Below are 24,213 nucleotides of genomic sequence, written 5' to 3'. Positions count from 1 at the left end.
TACAGTCATACAGTGTAGTTAATGTTAATTAACCGATAAAACAATTCTCCCTTTCTTCTAGTACTTGATTAATGATTTGTTTATGTGGAACTTTTATTGTTACATTTTTTTGTAATACAAAATTTCCTTTTTTCATTAGCATCAATTGGCCAATTTCCTATAAATATCCTTTTGTTTTTATCGTCTCAATTCTCTGAACTTGGTTATTTTTTTACACACGATTAAACAATAACCAGATGATAAGAAGAGAAAGAAAGAAAGGTCCTGTTTGGGAGCATTTCATTATTGTAGACAAAAGTAACAATTCACACCCTCCCGTGCAATGTAAATACTGTTCCAAAAAGTATGAACGAGCTGTTCCCGAACGGATGCAAGCCCATCTTAACAAATGTCAAACGGCACTGAATGATTCAAAATTACAATCTAGACAGCAACCAATAATTGTCAACTTTACTAGTGACCGTATGGGTGAAGATCAGAATGTTAATGTATTACTTTCACCTTTCAAGTTACAAAATAATAGTGAAGAAATAAATGTCCAAATAGATTATAGTAACCAATTAGAATCACTAAATAAAATACACTATCTAGGATATTGTTATCAGCATGGAATAGGAATCGAAAAAAATGAAATTAGAGCATTTCAATTATATGAAGAAGCTGCTGAAAAAGGTCATATTAATTCAAAATATTATCTTGGAAAATGTTATCAATATGGAATAGGAATCGAAAAAAATGAAATTAAAGCATTCGAATCATACAAAGAAGCGGCTCAAAATGAACATATTACTTCAATATATGAACTTGGAGAGTGTTATAATTATGGAATAGGAACTGAAATAAATGAAATTGAATCATTTAATTCATATAAAAAAGCAGCAGAAAAAGGACATATTAGTTCAATATATGAACTTGGAGAATGTTATAATTATGGAATAGGAACTGAAATAAATAAAATTAGAGCATTTGAATCATATAAAGAAGCGACTCAAAAAGGTCATATTAGTTCAATATATGAGCTTGGCTATTGTTATCAATATGGAATAGGGACCGAAAAAGATGAAACCAAAGCATTTCAATTATATAAAGAAGCAGCCGGAAAAGGTCACATTATTTCAAAGTATAATCTTGGAAGATTTTATCAACATGGAGTAGGAATCGAAAAAAATGAAATTAAAGCATTTGAATTATATAAAGAAGCGGCCCAAAAAGGTCATATTGAATCAACGTATGAACTCGGTTATTGTTATCAACATGGAATAGGAACCGAAATAAATAAAATTAAAGCATTTAAAGCATACGAAGAAGCAGCTGAAAAAGGACATATTATTTCAATATTTGAACTTGGAGATTGCTATAATTATAGAATAGGAACTGAAAAAAATGAAATTAAAGCATTTGAATTATATAACAAAGCTGCTCAAAAAGGTCATATTGAATCAATATATCAACTTGGAGAATGTTATAAACATGGGATAGGAACTGAAATAAATAAAATTAAAGCGTTTGAATCATATAAAGAAGCAGCTGAAAGAGGTCATATTAGTTCAATATATGAGCTTGGAGAATGTTATGATTTTGGAATTGGAACCGAAGCAAATAAAATTAAAGCATGTGAATTATATAAAGAAGTAGAGGAAAGGTTCAGAATTGGAACCGAAGCTAATAAAATCAATGCATGTGAATTATATAAAGAAGCGGAGGAAAGGTTCAGAAATGTCAGAAATGTCATATTGTATTAATATAGAATGTTATAGATATGGATTAGAAATTGAAATAAATAAATTAAAGCATTTGTATTATGCGCACGAGCTTTGATATTGTTATAGGAACATAATAATAATAATAATAAAACAAAAAAATTGTATGCCAAATTTTCGGTTGAACGTAGTCTCAATTGTTTTAACGATTTCCGCTTTCTTAGTATTTTGTATATAATGCTAAAAAATTTTTATTTTATCCATCGTTATAAATTAATTTTCTATATACATTATATTATTATTATACTGTATTATGTATCTTTGTAATAACGTTTAAAAAAAATTCCTAACTGCAATTCATGATCGTACAATTTATACGACTAGTGAAATTTTTCGAAACGAGTTGAATTAATTTTTGAAATTTGCGTTTATTTTAATTAAATCAATCTCTGTTTGACCTTTATTTTTTTGAGAGATGTATAGTATCATATATAAGTATAAGAACCGTACTTTTTATTTTATCATTTAATTCTTTCAACAGTTGCGGTAGTTGCATGATCGGTATATAAATAGGTAAATATAACAAGACAATATGCAATAAAGCAAATAAAGTTCGGTGTACAGTATATTATTTAAAAAATAAAAAAACGTTGAATTTTTATATAAAATAAAATAATTTTTGCTTATTTTATTTCTAGAAGAGGAGTGAATAATTTTCATCGGCAACGTTGATATCACGTGATGTAATTGAACTGAATTAAGTATATTTAAACAGATTAAAACTAAATACATTTACATAAAAATTATATAGAGTTTTAAATTTTCTTAAATAATCTAACTAAAGAAAATTTTCCTTACGATAAATAAATTTAGTAATTCTAGCAATACCAAAAGAGGCCAAATATAGTATTATTAAGAACAATATCAAAAGTAATATCAAAAAAAATTTCAGCAATCAGAATGTAATAACAGAAAGATGAAAATTTATTTTCAAATTGCAAGTTGTAATTTTTTCACATGTTAGAAAATTGAAAAAAGTCATTAGATTATAAAAATGCGTGTAACTCAAAATAAATACATTAAATTGCATAATACTTTTAAAACTATATACTATATTTAATGATTTTTTAGTCATAAATGATTTGAAAATTAACTATAAATAATAATTTCAAAAAAGAAATGTAGTTTGTGAAATTTATATATATTAATAATGTAAAATTCTTGAATATTGAGCTTGGGACGATGTATGTCAACGTCAAGAAAATTTCTGACTTGAAGAGTACTCGAGTTAGAATTCGAGTCAGAATTCGAGTTTTAGCACTCAACTCGAATTTTGACTTGATTTTATCACAAGTGCAAAAATTTTTTATATCTAATATATATATATCTAATATATATGAATTTTCTCATTAACGTATTTATAAAATTCATGATCAGCTGATTCAACTCGCGTGATCATCATTTAATGCAAAGCAAGTATTCTTCATTAGTTGAAGATATTAATGAGAAGTTAAAAATGTAATGTTGTGGAATTTATAAATGCACCAATGATAATCCGCAAATGCAATTGCAAATCAGCAATATTAAAAAAGATAATTAATTTTTATTCTAAAAAAAAAATTTCAGCTTTTTAAAATATAGGAAATTGATTAGAACCAATTTTTGTTTTTTTTATTATTAAAAAAAACAATGAAACATATATGTTATATGTTAAAATGCATTTTTTATTAAATAAAATGATTTTTTTTAAAAAAAAACAGATCGACCGGACAATTTAATGGATTGTCTAGTTATTGGGTATGTTGATATTTCAACCTCCATGGCCGACCCTTTTTTAAAAAAATTTATAATTTTTAATAAAAACACTATATAAAAAAAAAATTGGTAGATAATTTAAATTAGCCGATCTAATTTTATTAATTTTTAAAAAAATGAACCTCGTTTTTTTTTAATAATTAATATTATAATCGTAAAGAATATTTTTTTACTATATATTAAATAAATTAAAAAATAAATAAAACTCTCAAATCAAATATATATAACTCGAATCAAAAAAAATTCTGACTCGAGTGCGAGTTCAAGCCCTGCTTGAATATCATCTGTACAGTATTATCTAAAAAATTCACAGTGTGATTGTCATGCGTAGCATGCAGTGACCAATTCTCTGAATGGATACACGCACGGATATACCGTATATACTGATCCATCCAAATTCCAATTTTTTTGGTGATTAAGCTTGGAATAATGTATTATGTATAAGACGACAATAGTCTTTTTTGTAATTCATTTGCTTTGAATATATTTAGTTCAGTTCCTATTCCATATTGATAACAAGTTTTAAGTTGATATATTGAATCAATATGATGATGTTTAGCCGCTGTTTCATATGATTCAAATGCTTTAGTTACATCTTTTTTAGTCCCTATTCCGTGTTGATAACAATATCCAAGATTGTGCAATGAGCCAATATCACCTTTCTCAGCTGCTTCTTTATATAGTTCAAATGCTTTAGATTCATTTTTTTCAGTCCCTATTCCATATTGATAACAAATTCCAAGTTGATATAGTGAATCAATATGATCATTTTGGGTTGCTTCTTCATATAATTCAAATGCTTTAATTGCATCTTTTTTAGTCCCTATTCCGTGTTGGTAACAATATCCAAGATTGTGTATTGAATCAAGATCACCTTTCTCAGCTGCTTCTTTATATGATTCAAATGCTTTAATTTCATCTATTTCAGTCCCTATTCCAAATAGATAACATGTCCCAAGCTGATATAGTGAATCAATATGTTCATTTTGAGCCGCTTTTTTATATGATTCAAATGCTTTAGCGTCATTTTTTTCAGTTCCTATTCCGTTTTGATAGCAATATCCAAGACTGTGTATTGAATCAATATCACCTTTCTCAGCTGCTTCTTTATATAGTTCAAATGCTTTAGTAACATCTTTTTCAGTCCCTATTCCATATTGATAACAAATTGCAAGTTGATATAGTGAATTAATATGATGGCTTTGAGCTGCTCTTCCATATGATTCAAACGCTTTAATTTTATCTTTTTCAGTCCCTATTCCATATTGATGACAATATCCAAGACTGTGTATTGAATCAATATTATCTTTCTCGGCTGCTTCTTTATATGATTCAAATGCTTTAAGTTTATTTTCTTCAGTTCCTATTCCAAATTGATAACATACTCCAAGTTTATATATTGAAGTAATATGACCTAATTTAGCCGCTTCTTTGTAAAATTCAAATGCTTTAGCTTTATTTTCTTCAGTTCCTATTCCATAACGATGACATTCTCCAATTTTATACAATGAATCGGGATCTCCTAATTTAGCTGCTGCTTTGTAACATTCAAAGGCTTCAATTTTATCTATTTCAGTTCCTATTCCATATTGACGTAATTCTCCAAACTTATATAGTGAATTAGTATGACCTTTTTGGGCTGCTTCTTTGTAAAATTCAACCGCTTTAACTACATTTATTTCAGTTCCTATTCCATCGTAATAGCATTTTCCAAGTTTATACATTGAAGTAACATGACCTTTTTGGGCTGCTTCTTTGTAAAGTTGAAACGCTTTAATTCCGTTTATTTTAGTTCCTATTCCATGTTGATAACATTCTCCAAGCTTATATATTGAAGTAATATGACCACTTTCAGCTGCAATATTGTAAAATTCAAACGCTTTAATTTCACTTATTTCAGTCCCTATTCCATATCGATAACATTCTCCAAGCTCATATATCGAAATGATGTGCCTATTTTGACTATGTTGAGCTACTTCATAATAAAATTTAAATGCTTTAATTTCGTCTTTTTCAATTCCTATTCCATGTTGATAGCACCTTCCAAGTTTGTATTTAGAAATAATATGTCCATTTTCAGCTGCCTCTTTATATAATTGAAATGCTCTGATTTCATTTTTTTCAATCCCTATTCCGTGCTGATAACAATGTCCTAGATAGTGTATTTTATTTAGTGATTCTTCATCCATACTGCCCCTCAATATTGATGGTGATTTTGCATCATCCGGTGCTTTTGAGCATTTGTCCAAATGTTCTTGCATTCGTACGGGAACGGCTCGTTGATAATATTTTAAACAGTATTTACAATTTACAGGAGGATGCGAGTCGTTATTTTTGCCTACAATAGTGAAATGGCTCCAAGTAGGACCTTTCTTCCTCTCTTTTCTTGTCATTCGGTATATATACTAGTTTTTTGATTAGTTATATAAAAGAAAATAATTGTCAACGATAAAAAAAAGTGAATTATATATATATAAATTAATTAATTTACGCTAGTATAAAAAAGGAAATTATCTACAACATAAATTTGTTAATTAACGAAATTATGTATAGGGAATGTTGTTACATGCTGCGAGTTAACTCCATAAACTGTAATGAATATTATTAATAGAAAATTAGTGTAACAGTATCTCTAAATTATTCTAAAAAAAAAAAATACCCGATGTTTCAAAATTTGACTATAAGGAATCACTTTATATTTTTTTTTCCGGATAATTCTGTAACGAATTGTTAATTAACTCAAAGAAGCGACACAATCTCCTTCAATTATACCATAATAAAAATGATTCGTATTTAAGATAAAGTCGTATAACTTATTATCAGGAAAACCAATAATATTGGTTCTATCATTCTAAAGTTATGCAACTAGTAATCTTCAAATTTTACATTGTGGTTAATAATTTTCAAGTTTAAAGAAAGCTTAAATAATTATTAATAATTCAATTTTATTGAAATTACCAAAAATAAGTATCGCTTAGAAAATGATTTGGAAATAAAGATTTTATATTGAATTAACGAAATTAAGATACACTCACGAATTATTTGAATGTGATTACATGGAGGAAATTTGATAACGCGAACACTATTAATCATTACAAAACAAATTTGGATGTCCAGTAGCAAGATTCGCGTTATCATCATCATCATTTAAATTTTTTAAATTCAAAAGTTCACAAGATAAAACAAAAACATTATCTTCTATATACTGTTATAAATTAAAAAAGAAATGAATTAATGACAATGATTTAAGTATAAAGAATATAAATGAAGATCCTTATTTTTTCACTTTTTTTACCTTATGAATTTTAATTTCTTGATTTTCAAGAAAATTACAGAACTGAATTTTGATCCTACGCAACCTTTCCTTTTAGCAATAAAAATCATTCAGGGTTAGAATAATATTTTTTTTCCGCATTATAAATAGGACGCCCGATCCACTTCTACATTGGTAAGTCCGGCGATGTGTTTATGACACTTTAAACACAATACCCAAAGATCCTCGGCTATTTCGGATGACAATGGTGCTGCCCTGATGCAACGATATACGCCATACAAGTTGTATTGTTTGTTCGAATCTTTACCGTCTGTTGAAACATCCTTTGAATTTTTGGACGCCAATCTTTAATCTGAACGATCATACTTGAATTTTTCGTAAGATAATTAAAGACTTAGTCAGTAAAAAGCTAAAATTTACCATAAGTTTTACAACAATCATCCACATGCCTTCCCTTTATTATGAATAGCTTCGAGGGCACTTGATAATTCTAATATTTTTAACGATTTATACCAAGTGAAATAAACATTATTAGATGTCTTGTGGTATAATTGAACAAGCAACCATACCATCATTTGGCCGCATCATCATCATCATCATATATAAGTTTGGTTTTGGCCTTTTTTAGTAACTTTCGGCATTTTATGAGCCTTGTCTTTGTAGTCTCATGATTCCAAAACATCGCAGCACGTGATTTTCGCGATTAAATAAAAATTTTATGATTCAAATCTATTTTTTAAAGCCATTATACTTTTCGTTAATACCATTTTATTACTAAATAAACTAAATTCATGGAATTATACCTTTTAAATATCTAACCAAATTCACCATTAGAGATAGCTTAAACTATCCAATGCATCTAACTAATTGTCTATTTCGGATTAATTCATCAACTCCGAGTACCGCTCGCCCAATTCTTAAAATTTTGTTCAAAATTTCGAGAATTGTTAGCAACCAATAGAACGTAAACATATTAAGCAAACGCCATCCAATATTGTTCTAGGATATTACAAATAAAATATTAATTTCTTCTTGTTCTTCATCATATCTTCGTATTTAATTACAAATTTCTTGTCTTGATAAGTTCTGAAAACGGCTTTAACTTATTTAATTTCACATTGTTTCTCATAGATTGAAAAAAAATCTTGTTATTTTTATTATCACTTCATACTTAGAATGACTTCCTTATATATTACGAGCCGGATTTGTATTTTGATGTTAATATTTAAATAGTAAATTTCCGATCCAAATTTACATTATCTTTATCATGAAATTATTTTTTCGCGTATCAGTTTCTATGCTAACATTTGGTTGTTCCAGTTTAAGATTACTATTCTCGGAAACAAACTTGTTCGACTTTAACATTTTGAATTCCGAAGTGCCTGATTCATCATCGTCTTGATTTGTAGATAACAGAGTGATACGTTCTTCGCTTATTAGATTTATCATTTTCCTCATCATCATCCAGTTCTGATTTAAACTCTTCATTATTACTATTATCTAATTCATAATCCGATGACTTTAATACGGAATCATTTTCAACGTGAAGTTTTCTTTCTTTTTAACATTATTTTTATTTGATAGCATACGTATATTATCATTTTTTATTTCGTTTACAGTTTATGATACTAATTATTTTTTGTCAAACGGTATTAATCGTAGATGAATATTATAAAAGTATAAAAATCTTTTTTTGCATCATATAGAATGAATTTCTTTCTTTCTTTTTTTTTTTTGAGAAAAATAAAAATTTATAAAAAAAAGAAAAAAAAATTAAAAAATCAATTCTCATACTATTTTAAGAAATTACTAACCCCTAAAAATGTGACCAGCTATTTTTGATTACAAAATCTATAATTGACAAAAATAATCGTGTTAATTGTTAATAAATACGTTGATCAGCTTGGTGGACTATAAAGGAAATAATCGTTATGTAATGCAGTTAAGATAAATCTTACATAACACAAAATTATTATTATGTAATATATGTATTGTCCTTACCACATGATTATTTTAATTTGTTACAGAATTTTGCATATGCAATTGATTTTGCTACAAATTAAGAAATTTGTGATTGAGTACGAACGATCAGTACAATTTACAAAATATCTATCGGAATATCCAATATCTCTTCTCTCTTAGTTATTTATATAACCCGATTCTATTATCATTATTTGCTCGTCCTAATTGTTCAAAATTGGATATGAATTTAATTTGTCAATATCATCACAGTACATAAAATTTTATCGAATCAGAAAGATTAAATTGAATATACACCATAAATTAACCACTTCTTTATATGTTGGACTGAATTCTGAGGACACGTTTTAAAAGATTAAAAATTTTAACCTTTTGAGGTCGAATAACAGTTATTTCTGCTTGGTCAGACTAGGTACAATTGATATCTTTCGTTTGCGTACCAAAATAATATTCGATCTGTTTTTAAAGTCTTTGCGACAAGCACAACACCGTCAAAATGAAAATATTATTAATAAAATAGGAAAGAGAACGATTGGAATAAATTAACAAATATACCCTATAAAAAAAATTCTGGAAAAAACTCCGATAAATGATCATTTGTTTAGTTTTTACTAGCAGTCACCCGTTGCTTCGCACCGAGACCGATGAGTTTGTTTAAATAGAAAAATTTAGTATTATAATGTAACACTAAGTAAATTAAAGATGGTTACAGTAGTTTTTTTTGTTTATAATTAGGAATTTAATATGATAATAATTAGTTAACAAAAAATAATAAAATAATATGTATTTATAATATTAGAAATTTAGAATGATATAAATTATATTTACAACAATGTAGCTATTTATATTAATGATTTGACGTTTGAGTGTAGAATGAAATTCGGATTAATTAAGGAATTGTGAAAAAATAACCATCAATAAAAATATATTAATTTTTTAGAAGTATTTTATGAAATACTACTGTACAAATATTTTTATGATTCAACCCTGGTGACTAAAATTATGACGATCGACCAGCATTAAAAAAATATAGTGCCGGTAAAAATTGATAATTCTGGCCAACGGTGATGATCATTATAAATTTTCTTATTTTATAATATGTCGTCAATCTTAAACTTATAACCAACTTAGGAAAAATATTTGACAATTAAATGTATTAGAATCTGTTCATTTCATTTATTATTATTCTTTTGATACTCATCTTACTCGATAAATTATTAATTTAGCTAAACCATTTGAGTTAAAATTTTTAAGAGAATTTCGGATATGGATTTGGCTATAATAATAAAAATCTTAATCATCTTTCTATTAACGTCGGTCAATTTTCCTACATGTTATTGGTTTTAAAAAAAAATAATAATAATAATTTTGTAAATATATTTAATATAATATTTTATTTCGGGCTTTAAGATAAGAAACGGGAAAAAAAATTGAAAGAAAAAGAAAAAAAATTTAAAAAAACTTTGGGGAAAGAAAAAGGATAAAGAAAGAAATCGGTTTAAAAAAAAAGGAAATAAAAGGAATCTGAAAAAAAAAATAAGTACCGAAAAAAATTCTGAAAAAAAAGGACAATAACGGTCTAAAAAAAAAGATTAAAAAAATAATCGGTCTTAAAAGACCGAAACAATAGGATTATTAATAAAAAAAAAAATTTTTTCAAAAAAAAATGAAAAATTTAAAAAAAGCATTTAAAAAAAAAATCGGGACAAAAAAATTAACTGATAATCAGAAAAAAAAATTCCGATTGAGGTAAAACTGAAATTGGGTTAGTTGATTGGAATGCACTCGGATCGAATAGTTTTTGACCATAAATAGATCAGGCGGAGGCATGTCATGGGTTTTAATTATATGGCATGAATTTCAAGTTACACAATTCAAATTATTTATGCGGAGACTAATCCAAACGTTAAATTTTTTTAGTTATATAGATTTAACAACATAATAAAACAATATATTTTTGTAGTAATAAAATAATAGCATATTTAATATAAATTGGAAAATTCGTACATTTGCATTAAAAATTATTTAGAATTTCAATTTTCCCCAAATCTAACTATAATTTTCTTTATGACATTGTATAAAAATTATAATAATTTTAAATAAAATGGAGGATGACACAGTCATTCAAAGAAAATTAAAATCCTAATTGTAAAAAACTTTACCAAATTGAAAGAAGCACAAATAATTATTTATATTCTAGTCTCTAAATATAATTATATTTACATACCGATCACGTCCCAATCTACAAATATAAAATGTTAAGAAAAATACAATTAAATCATATATTCAAAATAGAATATTTCATGACTATATCTACGATTACAGTAATTTGTATATAATTCATTTGCATTGATTATGTCTATTTCAGTTCTATTCCATATTGATAATATCACACAATTAATCTAAATCGCCCAATTCATCATCTTTGTAATTCAAATGCTTTAATTTCATTTTTTTCAGTTCCAATTCCATGTTGATAACAAATTCTAAGTTGATATATTGAATCAATATTAATATCATTTTGAGCTTCTTTATATGATTCAAATGCCTTAGTTTCATCTTTTTCAGTCCCTATTCCATATTGATAACATTCTCCAAGTTTATGAAATGAACGGGAAATACCTAATTTAGCTGCTTTTTTATATGATTCAAATGCTTTGATTTCATCTTTTTCAGTTCCTATTTCATACTGATAACAAATTCCAAGTTGATATATTGAATAAATATGATCATTTTGAGCCGCTTCTTTATATGATTCAAATGCTTTAGTTCCATCTTTCTCAGTCCCTATTCCATAATGATAACATTCTCCAAGTTTATGCAATGATTCAGAATCGCCTAATTTAGCAGCTAATTTATAATATTCAAATGCTTTAATTTCATTTTTTTCAGTTCCAATTCCATGTTGATAACAAATTCCAAGTTGATATATTGAATAAATATGATCATTTTGAGCCGCTTCTTTATATGATTCAAATGCTTTAGTTCCATCTTTTTCAGTCCCTATTCCATATTGATAACATTCTCCAAGTTTATGCAATGACTCTGAATCGCCTAATTTAGCAGCTAATTTATAATATTCAAATGCTTTAATTTCATTTTTTTCAGTTCCAATTCCATGTTGATAACAAATTCCAAGTTGATATATTGAATAAATATGATCATTTTGAGCCGCTTCTTTATATGATTCAAATGCTTTAGTTCCATCTTTTTCAGTCCCTATTCCATATTGATAACATTCTCCAAGTTTATGCAATGACTCTGAATCGCCTAATTTAGCAGCTAATTTATAATATTCAAATGCTTTAATTTCATTTTTTTCAGTTCCAATTCCATGTTGATAACAAATTCCAAGTTGATATATTGAATAAATATGATCATTTTGAGCCGCTTCTTTATATGATTCAAATGCTTTAGTTCCATCTTTTTCAGTCCCTATTCCATATTGATAACATTCTCCAAGTTTATGCAATGACTCTGAATCGCCTAATTTAGCAGCTAATTTGTAATATTCAAATGCTTTAATTTCATTTTTTTCAGTTCCAATTCCATGTTGATAACAAATTCCAAGTTGAAATATTGAATCAATATTATCATTTTGAGCCGCTTCTTTATATGATTCAAATGCTTTAGTTCCATCTTTTTCAGTCCCTATTCCATATTGATAACATTCTCCAAGTTTATGCAATGACTCAGAATCATCTAAATTAGCAGCTAATTTGTAATATTCAAATGCTTTAATTTCATTTTTTTCAATTCCTATCCCATATTGATAACATTCTCCAAGTTTATACAATGACTCAAAACCACCTAATTTATCTGCTTCATTATATAATTCAAATGCTTTAGTTTCATCTCTTTCAGTTCCTATTCCATATTGATAACATTCTCCAAGCTCGTATATTGAAGTAATATGGCTTTTTTGAGCCGCTTCTTTATAAAATTCAAACGCTTTAATATCATTTATTTCAGTTCCTATTCCATATTTAAAACATTTCCCAAGCTCGTATATCGAAATAATATGACCCTTTTGGGCCGCTTCTTTATAAAATTTAAAAGCTTTAATTTCATTTATTTCAGTTCCTATTCCATATTTAAAACACTCTCCAAGTTCATATATCGAAGTGATATGACCTTTTTGAGCCGCTTCTTTATAAAATTCAAACGCTTTAATATCATTTATTTCAGTTCCTATTCCATATTTAAAACATTTTCCAAGTTCATATGTTGAAGTAATATGACCTTTTTCAGCTGATTTTTCATAAAATTCAATTGCTTTAATTTTATTTATTTCGATTCCTATTCCATCTTGATGGCATTTTCCAAGTTCATATATTGAAGTAACATGACCTTTTTGAGCAGCTTCTTTAAATAATTCAAATGCTTTAATTTCATTTTTTTCAATTCCTATTCCATGTTGATAGCATCTTCCAAGATTATATTTTGAATTAATATGACCATTTTCAGCTGCTTCTTTATATAATTGAAATGCTCTTGTTTCATTTCTTTCAATCCCTATTCCGTGCTGATAACAATATCCTAAATGATATATATTAGTGTGAGATTCTGTTTGATCACTATAATCTGTTTGCATATTTATTTCTTCACTATTTTGTAACTTAAAAGGTGGCTGAAGACGATGAAAAAAATGTTGAGAAGATAAAACGTTAGCATTCTGATCATCTTCACTCATACGATCATTAAAGTCATCAATTACTGGTTGTTTTCCGGATTGTGATTTTGCAATAATCGGTGCTTTTGGACATTTGTCAAGATGGACTTGCATTCGTTCAGGAACAGCTCGTTGATACTTTTTAGAACAATATTTACATTGTACAGGAGGATGCGAATTATTACTCTTATCTACAATAATGAAATGTGCCCAAACGGGACCTTTCTTTCTCACTTTTTTTATCATCTGGTATTTAGTTTCTTGTTTAGTTGTAATTATGTCCAGCTGATTAAAAATAAATGAATATATAAAAATTGTGAAAATTTACACTAGTGTAAAAAAGGAATTGTGTTACAAAAAAAATGTAACGAAAAAAATGGTTAATTAACGTCCACTATTTTTGAATTTACAAAATGTTACACTGCCTTGACCCCATAAATAGTTGGAGAATTAAATAAATGTAATCTCCGCAGAACAAATTACGAAGAGAAATTGGTGTAACTAACATTAAACTAATAAAACTATTTAATTATAATAAAATTAATTGTAATATAATCTCCCGTCGCACTAAGTGTCACTCATGATCACCATACTAATTTTTAAAAATCGGGAAATTACTAATTTATAGTTAAGTTTAATATTTAATGAGTGACACCGACTGACACGTTCCAGGGGATTACCCATTTATTTCATGGGAAGGGAACATTAGGGGTTTTTTTCCTTCGGGAAAAAACCATGAAATAAATAATACTAATCGTCGAAACTTGTATCAGGAATGTCAATTCATAAAGATTTATTTATATTTGAGAAATAATAGTTCCTATCATTTAAGAGTTATGCATTTGGAAAACCAGTAATTTTTAATTAATTTCTCTCATTTTTATTTTGCGAGTTTTAACTTCAAAACTTCTACCTCTTGATTATGCACGTTTTCAACATTCGTGAATATTTCAAGAAGCTTAGATACAAATTATTAGAACAAAAAGGATGGTTTGGTGTAATTGTGATAAAGAACTCATTTTGATTAATGATACAAAATTTTATGTCGATATTCTATTAGCCTTAGGCTTTTTATATTAGTGATTAGATGAACTGTATTTTATTTATAAGATCAATAAATTTAGGTACAAATTAAACATAGCTTTGATCAGTTAAATGCATAAACTATAGTTAAAGAACATTGCTCACGAGCATAAAAATTAAGATTTTATTTTATTTATTTATTTTATTTGCTGAAAAATTACAACTGTGAAAAAGAAATTCTAAACTAAAAGAAAAGAAACCCATATTTTAACACGTAGTCCTTATAATTTTTTCAAGCCCCCAGAAAGAGTTGCCGTCTTCCTACCCATAGAAAAGGATTGAATTTCTCCGAGGGGTACAAGCTAAGTAACTATGTTGTCAGTAAATGAAAAGTAATAGGATTCGATAAGAACGTTAAATGTCTATGTAGAACTCAGCTGCCACTGTAGGAAGAGGTACCCGTGATCAACTATCGGTTGATCTGGAGGAATATCTTATTGTTATCCTTCTCGAAGGGTGCATTATATTCTTGTGGAGATTCTGACTGTTCATTGCTGATTTGATGACTTGCGATTTATTTTTTCATTAGTTTAGTGATGCCTTGCTGTTTTTCCCAGGAAAGAACCAGATTTGGTCGATTGTGTTATTTATAAAAATATGGACGTGGAAAGGATAAAATGGTGCGCTACTGATTGCTTTGTAATTAGATCCAAAACAAAGGAAGATAAACTGATTGGAAATTGGAATAAATCCGTGTAGAAGTAAATAAATGTCATTAGGTAGTAGATCCGCGATCGAATGTGGACGCCAAGAGAAAATCTCCAGTTGATTGATCGTTGATGTGAAAAATTAAGATGAACTACAAAAACGAATAAAGGTGTTATTTGAACGTGATCACATGAAGAAATTTGCACTATTTATCATTTAGACAAAACAACCTGGAATTACCATCTGCAACACCCGCAGAAAGGATATAAAGATAAGATTCGCGCTATCATCGCTATTATCGTCATTTGAATTTTCAAAATTAACCGTTGAAGGAAAAGCTCCAACAAAAAGTTCACATGATAAAACATTATCTTCTATATGTTTTAATAAAATAAAAAAATTAATGATTTAAGTACAAAGAATATAAATAAAAAGATCCTTACTTTTTCATTTTTTATGAATTAGTTACTACGTACTTTTTCTTGATTTCCAAGAACTACAAAGTAGGGCAGAATTTTTGATCCTATGTAATCTTTCCATTTCAGTAATAAAACATTCTTTATGGTTTGAATAATATTTTTTTCCACATAAAAAAATATATTTTTTAATTTAAATACTTTTGGGCGTTTTTCTGGATCATCATAAGTTCTGCATAAGTTGTTAAATTGTTGGAATATCTTGGACGTAGACCTTTAACTGCTATATCATATCGATCATTCTTGAATTCTTCGTGGGGTAATTTATAACAATCAATTATCCACATAATGATTCCTTAATTATAAATATTTGATGCTGTAGTAATCAGTTCTGGATTTTCTTTTAAATGTTCAGAAACAATAAAAGATGTGATTTATTATAATTCCTACATAATTCCAAATCACTGATAGTCGGAAGTGAAATACCTTGATGATTACCTCTTCATCATGAATAACTTTCGAAGCACTTGATAATTCTTCTAATGCTTCAGTAGTTCAGTGGGCTCCCTAATGATGCTACACTTTACCGTTTGCTAATACGAACCTAATATTACTTAGTCCCGCCAATTCTTTTCTCAATTCATTTGTTATTGTACTAACCGCTGCCCCTGAATTATGGCTGCAGTCAAAACATGATCGTAAAATGCGATTTCCCAATAAGTAAAATTTTAAGGTGATTTCAAACCTATATATTAAAGCAATTAATTTTTTTCATCAATAACATTTTTAACCAAATTCGTAGAAATATTACCTTGACAAAAATTGATTAAAGCCTTTTTGATTCTTTTAAAACGATAGTTGTATTAAGAACACTTTCCCAGATTTTTTTTGCACTGAAGCCTAGGTCTATTTGAGGCAATATTTTCTAGTAGGCGCACTCTCTTCCAATTTTAAACAGCAAATGCCACTCAATATTCGATTTGGGATAGTACGAATTTGAAGCGTTAATTCATTGTTGTTGTTCGTCATCTCTTCATATTTATATCGTAAGCCGGATTTGTATTTCATTTAATCCAAATTTACATCGCCTTTAATATGAAGATAATTTTTTTTGGGTAAAGCTGTATTAATAGGTGTGTCAGTTTCTATGCTAATACTCCGTAGCTTCAGTTCAAGATTTTTATTCTCGGAAACAAATTCGCTCGACTTAACATCATACCGAATTTCCAAAGCTACTGATAATGGAGTGATATGTTCCTCAATAATAGATCCACCATTTCACATTATTTGTATTATTAACCGAGATTTTCTTATCATCATCTAATTTAACCGAATCTGGTCTAAGCTCTTCATCATTATTATCATCTTCCTTGTTAGTTTCTTTAAAATCTGAACTAACAAAAATAATTTGGTGAGTTTCACGTAAATTTTTTTCAATATCAGTTAATTTCTTACTATTTACCATCCCTTCATATTTAATATTTTTTGTTCTTTCCATGAATTAATCTGGTAGGACAAGCTCCGGAAAAACATTACTTTTAATTACTTCACTTTTTCATATCACTTTGAGTCGAAATTTTTAATTTCTGTTCTTTATCATCACTTCATATTTAGTGAAATTTTCTTATCATATTTTGAGCCAGATTTACAGTATATTTTATTTGGACACTAAAGTATGAAATCGTAAATTTTTGATCCATCGGCTTCTAAACTACTAACATTCATTTGTTCTAGTCCAAGATTTTTTTTCTCGCTCAACTCAACATATTGAATTATCGAAATGCCTGATACGTCGTTGATTTGATTTGTTGATAATAAAATAACGATTAAAGAATCCCTGTTCTCCTCGTTGTCCGCTAACAATTTTCTCTTTATCTGCTGATCCATTAATTATAATATTTCCTATCTAATTCATCAATCGGATCGAATTTAATATTTTTCTCTTCATTTAATTCATTGTCTAATTCGGCCGCCTGATCCAAATTCTTCATTGTTACTATTATCTAATTCGTTGTTCTGTTTTTTTTTAAATTCGAGTTAATGTAAACATTTGACGAATTTCATATAAGTTTTTGTTCTTTTCGATACTTCACGAACTTTTCTTTCTAAAAAAATTTTTTTTAAATCCTTTGTCTTTCTCTTTTTCATTAAAATGATTTGAGTGATAACATTATCGTTTTTTAATTTTCGTTTTGATACTTATTATTTTTTTAAACGAAAAACCTATTTATATGACATAGAATAATTTTTTTTAATGACTGGATGATTTCATGAGTATTTATATAAAAGTTAAAAATATTAGAAACTAAAAAAAAAAAATTATCCCATACTATTTTAAGAAAGTAAACATTCCCTAATTTACCAATCCCTATCCCCTGATCGGCACCATCTACACGATGAGGATTTGCCGAAAATCCTGACAACCATAATATCGACCGGGTTTACTATAAAATCCCGAGTCCTGACGACCATAATATTGACAGTTGACACCAAAATCCCGATAGTCACACAAATACAAATCCTGACAGGTAAAATCCAATTTTAAAAAATGCAGCGGCGCAGTAACGGGTCTTAATTTATCCAATATAATTAAAATATAATTTGAATTATATGATTAGTATCAACGCAAAATATTTGTAAATTTTATTAATACCAATGCAAATTTTATTCAAATTAACTAGCGTTACTATATTATTAATGAAGTTAAAAGAAAATTTTTTATTTTAATTAAAAGGACTATGTACAGTTTATTACTAGATTACTAATCTGAAATTAGAAACAATTGTATGATAGGCTACTAATTGAAACCCATTTTACCCATTTTACTTAATAACACTCCATTCGGATATTTTAAAGCGTCAAATTGTTTTTATATGGAGTTAATTAACTTGAAAAATTGAAAATTTGCGTGGGGTTTTCTATTTTTGAAGTTTATTAAAGCAAAAATTAAATCGTTTCTACATTTTTTTTTGAATATATTGGTATATTTCCACAAAGTATATAGTATATGTAGAAATTCTAAGACTTCTAGCTGACATTTTTATGAGACAAAAAAAAAGTGGCATAAATTTATTTTAAGAAATAAATTTAATAAAATTTAGTTAATTAACGATGTTTAGAAATTTCGCTTAAAATTTTAAGCTTCATAACATTGAAATTAAATACTTGAATAATAACCTAATCCCATAGTATTTTGAGAAGGACTAATCTTATAGTATTCTCAGCAAAAATTTCAAGCGATCTGGTTACAACCAAATTTCTATCATATGCGGATCGGCAATTAAGTATTAGTTATTTGCTGATCGGCTGATCGGGGCGAGAAGTTCGGATATTATCCTGCAGATCATGCGATAAACTAGTTATGGGCATTGACTTCCAATGATTTTTATTGGAGGTCTTCCAACTTCCAATGCCCATCACTATTTTCGGTTTAACGTGACGCGCGCAGCGAATGTGGCGGAAAATTTTGCGGAGGAATTCTTTCGTTACACAACTTAGTAGTCAATTACGCGCGTCTTTTACCTTTTACATGTTATTTAGTATATGAAAAAATATCAATTGCTGGATGGAAAATTGTGATTCTGGTGATAAATGGCACTGGGATGAGGCGCCTGAAACATATTGCTTGTATATATATCCTAAAACAGATGGAAGCGATAATAGATGGTGTCAAGGATATAAAGATGACTGCATTGGCCTCTGGTGATCTGATTTATTGGGAAATGTATAAATGTGTAGGAAATAAATGCGATATGCATTAAATTGAAACTAAAATACTTTCAAATTTTACATTTATTAGTAACTTTAGATATACTATATATATATATAGTTACTAATTTTTGATTATTATTATGTGTTACGACTATTATTTTTAAACTGTATTATTTTAAAAACTTGCTTATATAATTCTGCTTTTCAACTTACCAAGAATAAATGTTAAAAGTTATTTATTTATTCATTTATTTTTTCTAGAATATATATTATTTTTTTTTTGTCACCGAAGTCTTATAGCTAAATGCCTGATTTGATTTGTGGATAATGGAGTAGCTTGTTCCTCGATTACAGAATCCTTGTTCTCCTCGTTGTTCGCTAACAATTTTTCTCCTTATCTGATCAATTAATAAAATACTAAGTGAAATTTCCTATTATGATATCATCTAATTCATCAATCGGATCGTATTTAATATTTTTCTTCATTTGATTCATTGTCTAATTCAACCGCCTGATCCAAAATTCTTCATTGTCTAATTCGTTGTTCGTTTTTCTTTAAAATCCGAGTTAGTGTACTTCATCACGAACTTTTCTTTCTCAAAGTTTTTTAAATCCTTAGTCTTTCTCGTTTTCATTGAAATGATTTGAGTGGTAATTTTATAATTTTTTAATTTTCGTTTTTGATACTTATTATTTTTTAAACGAAAAAACCTATTTATATAACATAGAATATTTTTTTTAATGACTGAATGATTTCATTGAGTATTTATATAAATGTTAAAAATATATATTAGAAATCAAAAAAGAAATTATCCCATACTATTTTAAAAAAGTAAACATTTCCTAATTTACTGCCCTTAAAAATGATGAGGATTCCCAAAAATCCTAACAGCCATAATATCGACCGACCTTTCACATGTTATTTAGTATATGAAAAATATCAATATATGATTATGCAATTGTAGTTTATTTACAATATTTCGAATTCGAATTAATAAATTTTATGGTATTCCTAAACTGTAAATAATTTAAATAATTTGTAATAAATTTCATGGACGTAAAATTCCATAAAGAATTGATTTGAAAAGTTTTTCATAGAATTAATTTAGGAAAGTAGCATCTTTATTATCAAATTCGTCTTACGAAATTTCAAACGGTTTAACTTGGAGTATGGTCTAGTTTATAACTGGTCTTAAGTCAATTGAACAATAATGTTGTGTCAGAGATAATCTATTTTTTCTCTCTCCTGATCTTCCGAAAAGCTTCCCTATAAAAATGATTGTGTTTAAATTCGTTTTATATTTGTGCTCATGTGAACAAAACGTCTAAAAAAGCATCATTTTGTCCGATTTATGTTTATTACAAAAAAACAAAAATTAAAAATGATACTTTTTTAGACATTTATTACACATGAATACATTTCGTTTTTATAGAGTTTGAAAAGAGAATTAAACCTTACTATGCACTAGAGATTTTCGGGATATGTTTATCGGCAAAATATAATTGTCATTGAAATGTCTTGCTTTTCACGATTGAATGAATATTCATTAATCTTATGAAAGAAAAATTCGTGGTTAGCCCCTATAAAAATGAAATGTGTTAAATTTGTGTTCATGTGTAAAAAACGTCCAAAAAAGCATCAATTTGTCCAATTTATGTCTTATTACAAAAAAACAAAAATTAAACAAAATGGTGCTTTTTTAGACATTTATTACACATGAGCACAAATATTAAACAAATTTAACTCATTTCGTTTTTATAGGGATAGTCATATTTATTGTACGGTTATCAGAAAATCAGACTTATATAAGGGAGTAGTCCCCAGACCACAATTTCAAAACGAAAAATTACGAAATAAACGAATATATTTTTAAAGATTCTTTTTTACTTTACTGAAAAACGTGGTAACTTTGTCGCGATCACTATGCAACATTCTACTCTCACTCGTTTCATTATCATCTTTTTCATAATTCTTCACATAGCTCAAGGTAAAACACCTTAGTATGCACAGCAAATTTTGATGATTTTCTGTTCTAATTGCTTTTTGTTTATTTAACAACTATAGCGTACAGACTTACGGTTTTACTAAATTTTTTCTCTATCTGTCGTGTATATGTAACGGATTGTAATGGTAAAACTTTAAGAAATGCTGGATGGAAAGATTGTAATAATAATGAATGGTACTGGGATGAGGCACCTGAAACATATTGCTTGCATATATTTCCTTTATCAGATGGAGATGATAATAGATGGCAACAAGGATATAAAGATGACTGCATTGGCGTCTATGGTGATCTGTTTAAATGGACAATGGTTAAATGCTAAATTAAAACTAAAATACTTTCAAAGCTTTTTACATTTTTTTATTTTAAACTATATTATTTTTGAAAACTTGCTTATATAATTCTGCCTTTCAACTTTCCAAGAATAAATGTTTAAAGTTATTTATTCATTAATTTATTTTTTCTAGAATATATATCATTTTTTTTTTGTCAGAATTTTTATAGCTTTTAATATAAAGATTAGAAAAGCATTATGAAGGTGTACTAGTTTCTAAGCTAACACCTGGTTGCGCCAGTTCGTTTGATTTGACATATCGAATTTCCGAAGTGCCTGATTCATGGTTGATTTGATTTGTGGATAATGGAGTAACTCCATCAAGAATTTTTTTCCGTTTAATAAAATCCACATGGAATCCACATCAAATACTGTGGAAATATGTGGAAATCTAAATAGTTCCAGTATTTTCCGAATACCCTGTGATGAAACACGTGGTATTTTCGGCATAAGTCCACGAAATTCGGTGTGGGTCCATGTAGGATATTGGGAATGTGTGGAATTACATGGACCGACCCACCTAAAAACTTCCTGATGTTGTTCTTAGATTACAGAATCCTTGTTCCCCTCGTTGTTCGCTAACAATTTTTCTCCTTATCTGATCAATTAATAAAATACTAAGAGAAATTTCCTATTATCATCTAATTCATCAATCGGATCGAATTTAATATTTTCTCTTCATTTGATTCATTGATCCAAATTCTTCGTTGTTACTATTATCTACTAATTCGTTGTTCGTTTTTTTTTTAAAATCCGAGTTAATGTAAACATTTGACGAATTTCATATAATTTTTTGTTCTTTTTCGATACTTCATCACGAACTTTTCTTTCTAAAAAATTTTTTTAAATCCTTTATCTTTCTCGTTTTCATTGAAATTATTTTAGTGGTAACATATTAATTTTTTAATTTTCGGTTTTGATACTTATTTTTTAAACGGAAAAACCTATTTACATACTAACATAGAACACACGTTCAATCTATATTCTATATTTATGCCCGCTTGTCTTAGACCAATTTAGATAAAAAATATTTACTTTGCCGATTCATAATTAACTCATTTTTTTAGGGTAACATTCGTAATAAGAATAGTTTATTGATATAGTATAATCTTATAGCTTCGTATTTCTAAATAGGTTTAGTTATGATTAATTATTTTTTTTTAATGATTTCATGAGTATTTATATAAAAGTTAAAAATATTAGAAATCAAAAAAAAAAATTCTAATTTACCAACCCCTAAAAATTCCTATCCCCTGATCGGCACCATTTAATACGAGGATTTCCCAAAAATCCTGATAACCATAGTAATATCGACCGGTTTACTATAAAATCCCGACTGACCCGACAACCATATAAATATTGACAAAATCCTAATAGAAAATTCAAATCCCAAAGTTTTTTCTTTTAAAAAAAAATTATATAAATTTTATAAATTTCCAACTAAACACAATTTTAAAAAATGTAGCGGCGCAGTAACGGGACTTATATAATTAAAATATAATTTGAATCATTTGACTAGTATTAACGCAAAATATTTGAAATTGTTTGCAAATTTTATTAATATTAATACAAATTAACTAACGTTACTATATTATTAATGAAATTAAAAGAAAAATTTTTTATTTTAATTAAAAGAATATATTACTAGATTATGAAATTAGAAACAAAATTGCATTAAAAATTGACTAATCATAAACTCATCCTAGTCAGGATTTTGGCTGTCAAGATCATCAGGATTCTGTGACTGATCCGATTTGAGATTTTGGTGGTTGTCGGGATTTTATGGTAAACCCTTTCGGTTTTCTTGAAAAGTACCTTTTCCCGACATGATATTATCCCGACGATCCCAACATGACATTTTACCGAATTCAATTTGTAAAAATGGTTGGGTATATAATAAATAACACATTATAAATCGCAAATTTTAAATTAATTTCTAGTATGATAGACTAATTGAAACCATTTTTTTTTTAGCAGTAATAGATTAATTGAACCATTTTTTTTTAGCAGTAATGGACGAAACCCATTTTACGATCATAGTATGCGGATCGGCAATTTATTTGCTGATCGGCTGATCGGTTGGGGAGAACCGTTCGGATGATAATTTAAATAATCTGAATAATCTGTATTATCCTGCAGATCATGCTTAAATACGATAAACCATTATTGGAATTGGAATTTGGAAGATAACGTGACGCGCACAGAGAACGTTTCTGAAAGAAATTCTTTCGTTACACAAATTAGTTAATTACGCGCGTTCTTACCTTTTTACATATTATTTTAGTATATGAAAAAATATCAATAATAATTATGTAATTGTAGTTTATTTATAGCTTAATGAGTATGATAATTCATTTACAATACTTCAATTAATAAATTTTACGGTACTAAACTATAAATAATTTAAATAATTTGTAATAAATTTCATGGACGTAAAATTCCATAAAGAATTGATTTGAAAAGTTTTTCATAAAATTAATTTAGGAAAGTAGCAACTTTATTATCAAATTCGTCTTACGAAGATTCAAACGATTTAACCTGGGGGCATGGTTCTAATTTATAACTGGTTATAAGTCA

General features: G+C 27.6%; 8 protein-coding genes across 11 annotated transcripts; 2 read left to right on the top strand and 6 right to left on the bottom strand.

The window, feature by feature from the left end:
* Positions 1-236: 236 nt before the first annotated feature.
* OCT59_001188 (uncharacterized protein) lies at positions 237-1,742 on the top strand (the record flags this gene model as incomplete). Its single annotated transcript, XM_066139376.1, has 1 exon — positions 237-1,742. One exon carries the CDS (start codon positions 237-239, stop codon positions 1,740-1,742), a length of 1,506 nt encoding a protein of 501 aa, XP_065988785.1.
* A 2,207-nt stretch (positions 1,743-3,949) lies between these two features.
* OCT59_001187 (uncharacterized protein) lies at positions 3,950-5,704 on the bottom strand (the record flags this gene model as incomplete). The annotated part of the gene is made up of 2 exons (XM_066139374.1): positions 3,950-4,122; positions 4,606-5,704. 2 exons carry the CDS (start codon positions 5,702-5,704, stop codon positions 3,950-3,952), a joined length of 1,272 nt encoding a protein of 423 aa, XP_065988784.1.
* Positions 5,705-6,600: 896 nt separating this feature from the next.
* On the bottom strand, positions 6,601-7,111 carry OCT59_001186 (uncharacterized protein; the record flags this gene model as incomplete). Its single annotated transcript, XM_066139373.1, has 3 exons — positions 6,601-6,720; positions 6,811-6,879; positions 7,097-7,111. 3 exons carry the CDS (start codon positions 7,109-7,111, stop codon positions 6,601-6,603), a joined length of 204 nt encoding a protein of 67 aa, XP_065988783.1.
* Positions 7,112-11,188: 4,077 nt separating this feature from the next.
* On the bottom strand, positions 11,189-13,687 carry OCT59_001185 (uncharacterized protein; the record flags this gene model as incomplete). 3 transcript variants are annotated; one of them, XM_066139370.1, is made up of 2 exons in its annotated part: positions 12,363-12,378; positions 12,462-13,687. In XM_066139370.1, 2 exons carry the CDS (start codon positions 13,685-13,687, stop codon positions 12,363-12,365), a joined length of 1,242 nt encoding a protein of 413 aa, XP_065988780.1. The 3 variants fall into 3 exon arrangements, with proteins under 3 accessions (XP_065988781.1, XP_065988780.1, XP_065988782.1); XM_066139372.1 differs by lacking the exon at positions 12,363-12,378 and having other exon boundaries at positions 13,057-13,068; positions 13,115-13,687; XM_066139371.1 differs by having other exon boundaries at positions 11,189-13,687.
* A 1,424-nt stretch (positions 13,688-15,111) lies between these two features.
* On the bottom strand, positions 15,112-15,935 carry OCT59_001184 (uncharacterized protein; the record flags this gene model as incomplete). 2 transcript variants are annotated; one of them, XM_066139369.1, is made up of 4 exons in its annotated part: positions 15,112-15,323; positions 15,403-15,546; positions 15,649-15,704; positions 15,790-15,935. In XM_066139369.1, the coding sequence occupies 4 exons, from the start codon at positions 15,933-15,935 to the stop codon at positions 15,112-15,114; spliced, it is 558 nt and encodes a 185-aa protein (XP_065988779.1). The 2 variants fall into 2 exon arrangements, with proteins under 2 accessions (XP_065988779.1, XP_065988778.1); XM_066139368.1 differs by having other exon boundaries at positions 15,240-15,323; positions 15,413-15,546.
* Positions 15,936-16,127: 192 nt separating this feature from the next.
* OCT59_001183 (uncharacterized protein) lies at positions 16,128-17,061 on the bottom strand (the record flags this gene model as incomplete). The annotated part of the gene is made up of 7 exons (XM_066139367.1): positions 16,128-16,181; positions 16,249-16,333; positions 16,400-16,431; positions 16,672-16,709; positions 16,808-16,820; positions 16,889-16,982; positions 17,051-17,061. 7 exons carry the CDS (start codon positions 17,059-17,061, stop codon positions 16,128-16,130), a joined length of 327 nt encoding a protein of 108 aa, XP_065988777.1.
* A 195-nt stretch (positions 17,062-17,256) lies between these two features.
* On the bottom strand, positions 17,257-17,475 carry OCT59_001182 (uncharacterized protein; the record flags this gene model as incomplete). The annotated part of the gene is made up of 1 exon (XM_066139366.1): positions 17,257-17,475. The coding sequence occupies one exon, from the start codon at positions 17,473-17,475 to the stop codon at positions 17,257-17,259; it is 219 nt and encodes a 72-aa protein (XP_065988776.1).
* Positions 17,476-21,223: 3,748 nt separating this feature from the next.
* Positions 21,224-21,624, top strand: OCT59_001181 (uncharacterized protein; the record flags this gene model as incomplete). The annotated part of the gene is made up of 2 exons (XM_025326241.1): positions 21,224-21,287; positions 21,365-21,624. The coding sequence occupies 2 exons, from the start codon at positions 21,224-21,226 to the stop codon at positions 21,622-21,624; spliced, it is 324 nt and encodes a 107-aa protein (XP_025177084.1).
* Positions 21,625-24,213: the final 2,589 nt, after the last annotated feature.

The sequence above is a fragment of the Rhizophagus irregularis genome, chromosome 1 (genome assembly GCF_026210795.1).
Source record: "Rhizophagus irregularis chromosome 1, complete sequence".
Classification (NCBI taxonomy): domain Eukaryota; kingdom Fungi; phylum Glomeromycota; class Glomeromycetes; order Glomerales; family Glomeraceae; genus Rhizophagus; species Rhizophagus irregularis.
The sequence above is the reverse complement of the archived record's forward strand: the minus strand, read 5'-3'. Positions and strand labels throughout refer to the sequence as shown.